Here is a 13,033-nt window from a genome sequence, read left to right as displayed (position 1 = left end):
TTGAGACATTCACCAATTGCCTGTATAACTGTTATTTACCAAAGCTGTCAGAGTGATGTTTAAGGAAAACCTGACTGTGGGAGAGCACAGGTGTTACACTGAGGTCCACACCCACAACTGGTATAACATCTGCTTGCAGTGAAGAATGTCTAGTGACAGGCATGTCATTAAATTATTACACAAATTTATTTAGTTGGCTTTTCTGGCTTGAATAAAATTAGGACAAAGAAATATGACACTTCGCTGGGGCTCATGTATTTTTTGAAGTAAATAGAAAACTCCAGGCTCTGATAGATCAGAGGTTCATAATAAGGGTTAACTATTCATGTTGGTGGTGGCTTTCAAATATTTACAGGCTGCTCCAAATGTGACTGGCCTCATTAATGATAAAGAGCTAGTTCTCTGAAAGGCTGTCCTTGACCCAGCTGTAATTGCCTTTTATAAATAACATTACAGCTACGTAGACTTGTAAACTATTCACTTACTTGCATACGTTATCTTATTAACAAAGTTGAGACCTTTTCACTCTGCAGATACTGAATATCTGATCAGTCAAATTAGCGGTAGAGCCCTAGTGATAGCAAGTATTGGAGGGAAGAAAACCACATGCTATGCATATGATGGCTTAGACTGCTGGCTGTATTGCCCTCTCCTCTACATACTGTAGTCTATGTGAGGGGAGAACATGGAGTGTGTATGTGTGTATTTTTTATATGGAGAAGCCACACAAAGGTCTTGAAGTTGCGGATGGAGGTATGACAGGATATAATATATTCTGCAAATGAGTATGCAAGCCACTGAAAAATACAAATAGGAAGGGAAAGATGCCCTCACAAAGGAAACCCAAACCTTCAAACCACTTAAAATGAGCCTGAGTTGAAGGATCATTATATTCATGATCAACCCACTATCACAAAAGGCTTATAAACTCAGGTCAGCATTCACAAACATGTGTATTTCAGTTCAGATCCAGCCTAAAGTACATCAGAACAGCTGTTTTGCGAAAGTCTGTCCCAAGATTGTGGAAATCTTTTTCTGACTTTCAACGTGACAAATATTCAGATATCAGCTGAGCTCACAAGACTCCTGCATTTGCGGCTTACTGCCTATGAGAACTGCTTGCAAGATTTTGGCAGCACTGATTCCAAATTTATCCTGGATTAACCCTTTGACCTCCACTCTAGTCTATAAATCTGACCTGAATCTGAACACCAGCTCATTGCCTTTGCAGGGTTTTTTGTTCTCTTTGTTTCACGTCTCTGTTTCAAGAATGCCTTATGTTAAAAGTATAAATAATAGGTTTTCATTTGCTATGAACAAGGGTTGAGTGGAAATGCTTAGTAAAGTTTATTTCAATATAGAGCAAGTAAGCTGAGCATACAAATAATGTACCAGTAAAATACAAATCCAAGTTGTCTGTTGCTCTTGAGTAACTGAAACCCTTCAGTATCATTTTCATGTTAATATCCTTCTAAATTATCACCATCTTTCAGTAAGTACTTAGTAGCCCATAACTCTTTCATTTTTGTAGATAACTTTTCCTTTAACAATAACATACTCAATCAATTCTTGATGTCCCCCAAACTGGTAAATCAAGTGCTCCCATCTAAAAAGACAGTAAAACATTTATGTAATATCAATATTTTCACAAAAGCAGATCACATACAGAGCATACATTGAACAAATTGGCCAGCCTGAATCCCGAGAAGCAAGTATTATGTTTTGATCCTTTGTCTCAGTATTCTAGTAAGACAGTAAGCTACAGATGCACAAATCCGTATAGAATTCCTTGTACTGTTTCCATGTAATAAGTGCTTTCAAAATAGTTGTGGTATTAGGATTTATGAGTATATAATCTTAAAAATCTTGGTCCATATTCTCCACTGGAGTCTATACCTACTGAAAATGAGTGCAAAGTCAGTGTAAAATGCTACTAAAGTACAGGTGTAAGTGACTCCACAAGGTGCAACGCAGTGGCGAATCAGGTCCCTTATGTTAAATTAGGTTTTAAACAACAATTTAAGTACATACCTTGATGAATTAATGATAATGAGATCTCCCTGTTTGCCGTTCTCTATGGAGCCATGCATATGGGATCTTCCAAGAGCATAAGCTGCATTAATGGTGGCAGCTGCTAAAGCCTCTTTCATTGACATTTTCATGTTTACACAGGCCAAGTGCATTACCATGGGCTAATACAAAAATAAAGGGGAAAACAGGAGTTACCAATAATGCAAACAGGTCATCTGCCTATTGTGTAATGCTGGGGAGGCCCAAAGTCCCCACGCAGGCTGACCCAGGTAATTGGTCTCCTGCATCTTGTCCATTCCAAAACAAGAACTGGGAACAATTACACAGGATGCTCCTTCCTCCTCTGTAACTGGCCAAGCCTCCCAAAGCAGATGTGAAAAACGTGAGCCTCTTGACCTGAGAGGCACTTCTGGAGAAAATACTCTGAGTCAGATCCTCCGCTGGTGTAATTCATCTAAGCTGAGGATCTGACGCTCTGTCTCGTTATTAAGAAGACTCCCTTTAAGTGAGCAAGAACTACCCGCAGGGCCGCCCGGGGGGGGAGGGGGCAAGTGGGGCAATTTGCCCCAGGCCCCGGGCCCCGCAGGGGCCCCCATGAGAGTTTTTTGGGGCCCCTGGAGTGGGGTCCTTCACTCGCTCCGGGGACCCCGGAAAACTCTCGCTGGGCCCGGGCCCCCGGAGCATCTTCCGCTCCGGGTCTTCGGCGGCAGTTCGGCGGCGGGGGGTCCTTCCGCTCCGGCACCTGCCGCCGAAGTGCACTGAAGACCCGCGGCGGGGGGTCCTTCCGCCCTGGGGCCTGCCGCCGAAGACCCCAGGCCCCCTGAATCATCTGGACGGCCCTGACTACCCGTGTGTTGTGACAGTAGAAGACTGTTAACCATTTTGTGTGCAGTAATATGCATTAAGAATGGCTTACCATTGAATAACAGTACGCATTAGGGTTAAAATCACTGCCAAGAGCAACTATAACCCCTTCTTTTAACATTTTCCTAGCTTGAGGTTGCTTCAGTCTAGAAAAAAAATAGATTTGTCAGTACAGAACATTTAGCTATTACGCTTTGAATTACACCAGGTAAAATTCCATGGGTTTGTATACAGGGTGTAACCAGATTCGCTAATCACTTTGGAAACCAGAAGCCAAATTCTGCTCTCAGCTACCCACCCCATTGATTTTATAGCTGGAATCTGGTACCTTGTGCTTTTGAAGCTGCTGTAATTTTGGTGGCAGCCACTCTCAAATTAGTGCAGTGATATAAAAGACCTGCCTCTTTGTTTAGGTGCTGGTGCTCACATTTTTCACTTCTCCTTCCATATTTCTTGGATGCACAGATCTGAGGGAGTAATGAGCTGCTAACAAAGGTCAAACTCTGAGCTTGTTGTCCTATAATTTAGCTGCACAGTTTGGAATCTTTGGACCAAACCCTGTGAAGTACCGAACAACTACAATTCTCAGTGCAGCCAGTGAGAGCTATGGGGGCCTGATCCTGTGAGGTTCCAAGTACTCCCGGCTACCCTACCAATGAAGTCAAAAGGAGGTGAAGATGTTCAGCACCTTATTGGAGGTATTCCCCACTTCTCAGTATATCAGATCCTTATTCTGGTGCAAAGTGCCTCTCAGGGTCTGGCCCTATATTAGCTAGTCAAATGACTTCCGCAATCCTGAATTTGGCTTCTTGGCAGAATCACAGAGAGTTTTTGTATGAGAATGGAAAGGTGATACACAAACAACAATCCAATTCAAATGGTTCTCTGACACAACAAAGGAGCTATTGTTTGGTTTTGATGTTCAGTTCCTTGTTGGTTAATTTAGGATACGTCCACATTGCAATTTGGAGGGTCAGCTGCAGCACGTTTAGGCAAAGATGAGCTACCTTTGATTTAGCCAGCTCAAATAACAATAGCAGGGAAGCTGTGGCAGCCTGGGCTTGTTGCTCAAGTACATATCCAGGGTCTCAAGTGACTATCCCATGCCACCACCCATGCTGCTGCAGCTTCACTGCTATTTTTAGTGTGTTAGCTAATCAAAAGCTAGCTTGGGCTCTCCTACCACGCTGCAGTCACACCTCCTCAGTGCAGTCACACCTCCCAATTGCAGTGTAGACATACACCAGTGGACACAAAGAGGTTGCCCATTTAATTGGTGTTTATGGATCTGTATGTTAAATATCTGTCAAAAGCAACTAGAGCTTTTGAGAAAATACCTGATGTTGCCTGAGTAAAAATTAAACAAAATTGCTAAAATTTTATATGCACCCTTTTCAGCTTGTTAGGCAATAAGTGGTCCATTTCCTCAAGTCATATATAGAAGAAACTTTCGCAAATGAGCAAATGTACATACTGCAAATAAAATTTGGATTATCGAAAAATCCAGTTTGCAAGGTGACATCTTCAGTTAATGCCTACCTGCTTTAGTTAATGCATCAGATAGGTTAAGACCTATTGTTGATAGGTTGCTGGGGACCCATCTCAGTGCATCTCAGAAATAGGGCATTGACTAGATTTTTATGGGACCTCATAGTAAGTAAGATGTGTGGAGGCCCATCTAGCCTCCTTTACGGGTGTGGCCATTTTCCGTGGTCCCTGACTGAGTTAAGGAGGATAAGAACCTTCTGAAATATGAGAATTTTGAGCCAAAAGAATGCTCCTGCTGTTAGTTTTGGCTGTCATTTCCAACCTGTCAAAATGGCATTACCTCAGCATGTAGGCAGTGGTTGGTAAAAGGACAGCCGCGCACTTTGCACTTGCCATTGCAGCGATGCCTTCATCGCTAATTTCTTCCAGGTGACTTATAGCCTGGGCTCCTAGTTCAGCTCCGAGCTAAATAGATTATCACGAAAGATTTAACAGAAAAATTACTAACAGATACCAATGAATCACTGAAGCTATGTTCTTACTATCAATCTGCTTGGACAGACAATTCATTAGGATACTACCTAAGGTATTTACAAAACACTAGTTAAAAAAATTCAGAGAGATCTCTAAAGAATAAGTAATTTTAAGACAAATTTTACTGCAGTAAAGCTTTCATGAAGTTATTAAAGTTATTAACCCTCCTTTAAATGTAATCAAAAGAATCTGGTCAGGCTGATGCCCTGAACAGAGTTTTTAACTGACTCAATGAATATAAACAATTGTACAATTATGGATACAATTATAAACAGGTTTTGTGCAGAAGAGAGTTGATGGAAACTGATAGTCTTATGGAAATGGATAAACTGACCTATGCAATTCTAGAGCTACCCACTGTAAAGAATTCTATATTGGTCCAGAGACTGATCTTCTTCAAATACAACAAAATTAAGCTTTGGCAGACTAATGAGGGGGATTAAAAGGAGGCATTGCTCAAATGATGACGAAGTATGGACTCTGACACCCCTTTACAGAATTGCTGTTATTTGCTGCTGCCAGTGGGAATGTCTGTACTGTTGGGAAGATATAAACTGCATGACTGAGGAAAAAATAAATATTTTTTAAAATAGTGTATCAAAACCTATACTTTGTACCAATAATGAACAGGGTCACAGATATCCATCTTTCCTATTGACCTCACTACCAGAGGGATAAGCTAAGTCAATATTTGAAAAGCCAGTAGACAAGTTACCAATAAAGGTCAAGGATTCCACATCTTTAACTCATTAACTTTGCACATTGGTGGTACTTGCGATTTATTTCACAAACTACTTATCATACTTTTCTGGAACAACATATTGATTTGGAATATTGTAAATCTCTCAAGGCATCAGTTCTCCCAAAGGCAAGTCAAAAGCAAAAATGGCTTAAATGCATACAGAATGAAGAAGTACCTCTGCAGATTTCATTGGATGGAGTTCATCACCATGGAAGTTAATCTGTAACCCTATCTCTTTTCCAGCCTGAAGAATTCTTCTGGTACAATTGAGATCAAAGACACCTTTCTCACAAAACACATCTATGTTATTAACATGTATTTCACCATTTAGGTTCAGCTCCTTCAGTTTAGGGAGATGGTTATTGATAATGTCATCTGTGGCCTCAGTAGCATTTTTCCCTCTAATGAAAAGAAAATGTTACAAAAACACGGAATGATTTCGTCTTTGACCCTTGTATGTAATTAATGTATGTAATAACTATATTAGTTTTAAAAGGTGTATATACAAAAAAACCCTCAGACATTTAGCATATGACAAAAATACAGTTGACCATATATTTTTTATCTTTGTTGATAATGTTTCTGAACATTTCTACACCACTGAATTTTACTTCAATTGCTGCCTTGTTTTTAAGACTAATCTATTATTTAAATTTTAAAAACAACAATGCAAGAGGAAAAATATTGTAATTCATATAACACAAACATGACTTAATTCTAATATCCTTTTTAAAGGATTATGCTATATCCTCTTATTTGTAAGACAGATTTCTTTAGATGCCAACCAATTTTTTTTGCCCTTTAAAAAAACATTTTTCTACTTTTCTATTTATACATTTTGAACTGCTCAAATTTTATCCTTAAAAGCAACTTGCAGACACTTTTTAAAAAAAATCATTAACTCGAGTGGTAGAGACCTGAAATATCAAAGCTAACAGGGGCATTCAGCAAAAAACTGAATTTAAATTTACCTCTCTCTCTCTCTCTCTCTCTCTCTCTCTTTTTTTAGGTCCTTCACAGTCACAGAGAGCTGGTTTTGTCTTCTCGAGGCATTTCAGCAAGGGACTATGCTGCTGTGACTGTCACAACCACTTTGGAATGCCATTGGAGTGTGAAGATTGCCTATAGGAGGTCAGTAATGGCCTTTTTTTAAAAAGCTATATAGGGCTTTTTATTTATTTGTACCTTTGAGAGAGAAAAATAATAATGACAGCTACTGAGGCTAAAGACCTACAATGGCATCTCGTCCCTTAATTCAGCCACTGTAAAACAAACAAAAACAACAGTGCACCAGTCCTGTACATATGCTATATATGTTTGATGTTTGGAGTTGTCTGTCGGAGTTTTACAATGGCAGTAATGTCAAGGGGTCAAATTCTGCTCACATTTACAAATGAGGTTGCATGGCTGTGAACCAGAACAGAATCTAGCCTATTGCCTTTCTTTTGTTCACTTGTTGAAACAGTTGTTGGGGTTGATTTGGCTTTTGCCTTGTCCAGCCTTCTCTCTTTTCCTCCTTTGGCTCAGCAGTTTGTGGAGGAAGGTAGATTTAAAGATTAACCCTACAGCCTTTAGAAAAGGGAAGAAAGACAAGTATGATTCCACTCTTTTTCTTCTACTTGCTGTAATGCCCCCAAACACATACACTGAAAGACTGCCATCGTTCTACTAAACAGCATTGGAATTCACTTTCAAAGTGTCTGCCCAGTGTGGAAAATATTGCTGACCCTAAATGTTCAAAAATCATGAGCCAGGCATCCCCAAAATCATGAGATTGACTTAAAAATCGTGATTAAAATAAGATGGTGGATTTTTATTTGCCTTCTGGGTTTTGAGCCTTTACGGTTTTCCAACTTTTTTCTGTAACCATGAAGGCTGGAAACTTAATAAAAAGAAAAAAGCTGGGAATCTCATGATTCCGGGACCTGGAAAATACCAAATATTGCAAGACTTGCTATAAAAACACAACAGTTGGCTACACTGTTGGCGCAAAGAACCTCTGATGATGATTCTGCCATTAGTGTTCATAATTTGTGATGTGATACTACATTAACACAAACGTAGAAACTGGCATGAACATGACTTTTAACAGGATGTTACACAATTGCATTGTAACAGCTACTGTGACAGCTCTAGAAGGTTTTAATGAGCATTTCTCACTGTCACTAGGTGGTATTATGCCATAGTTTTGCTCTGGATTAAGGAAAATGATTTTGAAATGGTTTAAGGTCATAAGATTTGTGATAAGATTTTGATTTGGTTATATTAACCTAAGGAGTGTTATAGGAGTGGTCTATTTTACATCTGTATAATTAAGAATGATCAAGGAGTGCCTACAAAGGATAAGTTCTGTTTTATAACAGAAGTGTATAAAAGTGCAATGATTTAAATAAAGACAATGGTTTTGAGGTTAGTTCTTTATCTCTGTTTAAAAGTGTCTATAATTTATACATAACTTCACCTTTTTTTGTGGACTATAAGGGTAAAAGAAACATGGCATGAACTGAGATAGACGTCTTGGAAGACAACAGTTTTAACAGCCACTAAAAATCACTTACAGAGTATCCTTTTATGTGTATACAGAGGGAGTAAAGCATTTGAGGTCTGGACCTGAGAAGACCTGCAGAATTCGGGAACTGGAAACTTCTAGAGGCACTGAATTGTAAACAGAACTGAGGAAACTCTTAAGAAGCCAAAACTGTAGGGTGACCAGATGTCCCATTTTTAAAGGGACAGTCCCGTTTTTTGGGACTTTTTCTTATATAGGCGCCTATTACCCCTCACCCCCTGTCCATTTTTTTCACAGTTGCTATCTGGTCACCCTACAAAACTGGGTCACCATAGACTGTGCCATGTACTGATTTGGCTTCAGGCAATTAAAAGTTGGTGATTTTTTCATTTCTGAAACCCAGGGCTTGATTGATTCTCTTCTGCTTTACAGCAGTGTATCTTCACTGACTTTGTTGAAGTTAGACCTGATTTACATCATCCGAGAGCAGAATCAGGCCCTGAGGCTGAAACTATGCACATGTTGACAATGAGAGTTCATATCTGCATAACACCTGGTGTATTCTGAGGTAAACTATTCCTGATTAATTTTTAGAGCTGCTTGAAATGATTTTGTTAAAAAAAATGTTTTTGACAAAAAATGGCGCTTTGACCATTTTGGTCAAAATTCTCCAGGTTTAAAAACAAACACCAAAAAACCCATTGAAGAGAAACTGAAAAAAATTGGTTTAAAATTTCTGATTAAAAAAAATAAAATTACCAAAAAAAACCCACCCGTAAAAACTTCTTATGAGAAATTTAAGAACATACTAAACCTAGGAGAAATAGGTTAATCACTGAGTAATGCAGGAGAAACTGACATTAATTTAATGGGAGATGGGTAGGTGCTGTTGTGCAGTGAGCTCTTGGAGGTGCATCATTTTAGGACACTGATGTACATGATTTCTACAGTTTTATGCATTCTTCTGTTATATGTCTGTTTTTCACCAGGCCCACTTCTCAGTTTGTCAAAATGTGCTACTTTTATTTGTTCAAGACCATTTGTCCAGGACATCTGCTGTCATTCTTTATGACATTAACTCTGTAATATAGTGAAGTCTCATAAACCCAAGTAGCTATCTTTTTCACTGGAAATAAAAATAAATTTTGAAAAAAACTACTAAAGGAGAAAGAGTGGGTTGTTTTGTTAATATACTACAGTTGGACCTCTCTTGACCTACCAGAATGCGTGCTAATAATCCGATTATTTAGATAACCAGAGTGTGCTTCCTGTTGGCAGTAATACCTAAATGCTGGGCTCACACTCACTCATAGGATACAGTGCTTAACTGGTTGAATGGAAGCACATCAAGTTGTTGTTATACTAAAATTTCTGATGATTAAGTATTATAATATTGTTTTCTCTTGGTTGGTTAAAATGAAAAACAGACAGCTTAAGGCCTGATGGCAGTAGCAAATTCAAGCAGAAAGACTTTCTGAAAAGGAGTTCCTGAAAACTTCCATACAGCTTGGAGTGGGTAACCACAAAGGATGGCTACATGCCCATTGGCTGAATCCAGTTGATTTCTGTTTAAAACCTATTAGTCTGGCTTTTTTCATAACTGACCACCACCACACCAGGACGCTCCCTCACTTACTTCTACGTTCAGTTTAGGAAAGCATTACTTTGTTGAATGCCGTTATTTCTAATACTGTATACTTTGTTGCCATTTTGGGGAGAACAAAAAACGAATCCTCAAAACCATCAAACAAACTGTGTGAGGAAGCCAAATTCTGCTGCAGTCTCCTTCACCCCCCACCTGGCACTGTTGCTCCTCATTTATTTCTGTATAATCTGCCACCAGTTTGTAGTTTATTCACTCAGGAGCTGCACTCATGTTTTATGAAATAATATGCGAGTAATATTGTTTAAAAGAACAAGAAAAAAATAAATCACATTACTTAGGCACAGAATGAGCTCCACAGTATGTAGAGGAAATGTTGCTATCCAGTAACTGTCTAGCCTGTTCAATCACCCTGAGCATTTTAAGCTCGGTTTCTAGGTTTAAACCATATCCACTCTTGCATTCGACCAAAGTGGTTCCTGCTCTGAGCATACGCAGCAGTCGGTGTCTGAAAGTATTGAACAGCTCCTCTTCTGAGGCTTTCTGGGTGTGTTCCACAGTAAAATGTATTCCCCCTCCAGCTTGGTGAATATCCATGTAGGAAGCACCTGCCAGCTAAAAACAAAATTCTCTTTTAAACATGAGTATTCTATTCACCGTCTTCAAGGGATTCTGTGAGGTGCATCTGGCCTAATCCACAGTGGCGAGGGGACAGAAAAAAAACCATCCCAGTGATGGAACTATGAGGGGGAAACTTCATAAAAGGATCTTCCTGAAGATTTCCTTCCCCTGAGTCTGGAAGAGGTTACCAGCCCTAGTCTGGCCTGCCATCACAAATTCATTTTCATGGGAAAAAATGAACTGAAGTGGAGATGAAGTTGATGAGAAAAGGTAACAGGGAAATTCACCCCTGGGCCGTGGCCCCTTTGTGCCAGCCAAAGCAATTCAAAGGAATACCCCCATGGCAGGAGACTGTCTACCGGAGCTTCAGAAACAGCTCTATGGACAACTGCACCAACTGGAGCAGCTGGTGTTTTGGGGTGGGCTAGTGACATAGAAATTCTGCCTCACTGCCATTGCACAAGGCACAAGCAAGGGCAGCATTCGGGGTTGCCTTAGATCATATAGGGGACTAAATAGGGAGACAAGTTCCCTGCATCAGTGCTGAATCTGGCCCCCAAAAGACTCTGGCAGTGATGTCATGCTGCAAAAAACAAACAAAAAAACAAACAAAAAAACCCCTATTTCAGTGCTGAAATAAGTATTTCCTCCCAGTTGTGCATTCAGTTGGATTTAACACAGCCTGTTCTGGTAAAAGCCACCAGCCAGAAAACTGGGACAAGCGTGTCCATTGTAGGAGGGCAGGACTGTGTCTGATGCTTAGGTTGCACAGAACCATCTCCAGAGATAGAAGAGTTGCAGAAAGGAGTGATGTAATTTAGAACAGTGTTTCTCAACAACCGGTCTGTAGACTGGTGCTGGTCCTTGAGATCTCCCTGATACAGTTTAGGAAGTGAGCAAGCTGGTCCCTGGTACCTAACAGGTTGAGAAACACTGCTTTAGAACATCAAATCCCCTTTCTTAAAGCAGATTTAAAGGCAAAACCTAGAATGCATATCTGCTTGTAACTTGTGTGGTTTTTAAAAAGGGGACATGGGGAAGGGAGGAAGGAAGAAACAAGACACAATAAACTGGACTTTGGCCTACCCAAAGTAGTTATTACTATTGGTTTTGTTGTCTATTTTACCATAGACATGGTTTTACCCAGCAGTTGCATTACCTGAACATTATCATTTTTAGCAGGACCAGCTTTAGGATTTTGGAGGGGACTCAAGTTAGGATAAAGTCATAGGAGGCCCTTTCAACATGTTGTGATGCCAGGCTGTATCATGATTAAGTTATCCCACCCTGTCTTTCCCTCTCATGGGGTCAATTACATAGCAGCTCTCATCTCTCTTTAAACAGCATCACATGACACCCCTATTCACCTTGATCGATTGGGCCATCAGCCCTCACAGAGAGAGAGTGCCCAATCACAACGTGTCATTTGTGTTCTAGCCAGTCCCTCAGCCACCCGCTGGCCACGCTGTCAGTGGCACCAGACGCCCGATTGGCATAGCGCACCACAGCCCAGAACCCCCGAGCGATCTGCCAGCCTCAGCTTCCCAAGTAGCTGGGATTACACGTGCGTGCCACCGTGCGACACCCCTACTATTAAATATTAATCATGTTTATTACACTGTTTCCTGTCGGCCAACAGAGAATGGAGCTGCACTGTGCTAGACCCTTTACAAACAGAGTAAGGGACAGTTCCTAACCCGAAGATCTTACAATCTCAGTAACATATAGATAAACAGCCATAAATTAATCCCCCCCTTCACCCCCAATTTGAAATCATACACTGATATTCCAAAAACAAAACATGCCACAGAAACAACAAGCACTGCAGAGCTGGAAACATTTTATTCCAAAGCCATTCAGGTGCTCACATTTCCTTCATCCTATATAGACTCGACCAAGTCCACTTGGGATTTCCAACCTCCCCATTCATAATGCAAATTTCTGGCAATCCACCCTAGGCCCTCATCTCTACCCCATACCTCCATTTGGGTTACATCAGAAACAAATTTTAGGTGTATGAGTAAATAAAATAATTTTCAGCTTTCATATTATGTTTTCATTTCTTTAATCCCTTCATTTTCTTTTTCCATTTCCCAATTTCATTCTCATTTCCCTCACTATCATTTTATCTCCCTTTTATAAGTTTTGTTCTCTTACTTCTGTCTCCCCTATTTCATTTCCCCTCCGCCACTGGATTGCTCTCTCTTTCCTTCTTCCTCTTGCTCCTTGTTTCCCCATCTCTTTTCCTTTGGCTTCAACCCTCTCTCTTTCTCTGTTCTTGGTCTCCATAAGCCGTTGCTTCCTCTCCCATCCTAAATTACATATGATGTAACTGATCTTACGTTCCAGAGATGAGAAATAGAAGTGTAGAGAAAGCAGAGATGGTTGTGTATGAAAGCAAATATGATGAGAAAAAAACAACAACTCTGTAATTATGTGAAATTACCTTCATTGCAAACTCATGAACCCTGTCACCAGCCCACACTGGATGGGTATGTGCGTCTACCAAACCTAAAAAAACCCAACAATAATAAAATAAATACATATTGCAAGATTTCATTGTTTGGGAAAAGGAAAAACTTGAGAAAGTGCAAGCATATTAAAGGGACAGTATCAACTGAAGAAAAAACCCATACCACGC

General features: G+C 40.1%; 1 protein-coding gene across 1 annotated transcript; it reads right to left on the bottom strand.

Annotated features, from left to right (window-relative positions):
- Positions 1–1,323: 1,323 nt before the first annotated feature.
- AMDHD1 (amidohydrolase domain containing 1) lies at positions 1,324–12,992 on the bottom strand. The gene is made up of 7 exons (XM_026648848.2): positions 12,839–12,992; positions 10,109–10,386; positions 5,835–6,060; positions 4,724–4,848; positions 2,948–3,041; positions 2,032–2,192; positions 1,324–1,606 (listed from the first exon to the last, which is right to left on the bottom strand). Exons 1-7 carry the CDS (start codon positions 12,950–12,952, stop codon positions 1,501–1,503), a joined length of 1,104 nt encoding a protein of 367 aa, XP_026504633.1. The 5' UTR covers positions 12,953–12,992; the 3' UTR covers positions 1,324–1,500.
- Between the last annotated feature and the right edge of the window lie 41 nt (positions 12,993–13,033).

The sequence above is a fragment of the Terrapene carolina genome, unplaced genomic scaffold (genome assembly GCF_002925995.2).
Source record: "Terrapene carolina triunguis isolate 2854851 unplaced genomic scaffold, T_m_triunguis-2.0 Scaffold68, whole genome shotgun sequence".
Taxonomy (NCBI): Eukaryota; Metazoa; Chordata; order Testudines; family Emydidae; genus Terrapene; species Terrapene triunguis.
This window is presented reverse-complemented; position numbering and strand designations above follow the sequence as displayed.

Excerpts from the sequence above, each read along its gene's own strand:
- AMDHD1 (XM_026648848.2), bottom strand. The coding sequence starts at position 12,952 with ATGAAATCTTGCAATATGTATTTATTTTATTATTGTTGGGTTTTTTTA. Across the intron at positions 4,849-5,834 it reads ATCCAATGAAATCTGCAGAG|CTCGGAGCTGAACTAGGAGC; the intron begins GTACTTCTTCAT and ends TAATCTATTTAG. Across the intron at positions 3,042-4,723 it reads ACCACTGCCTACATGCTGAG|ACTGAAGCAACCTCAAGCTA; the intron begins GTAATGCCATTT and ends TTTTTTTTCTAG.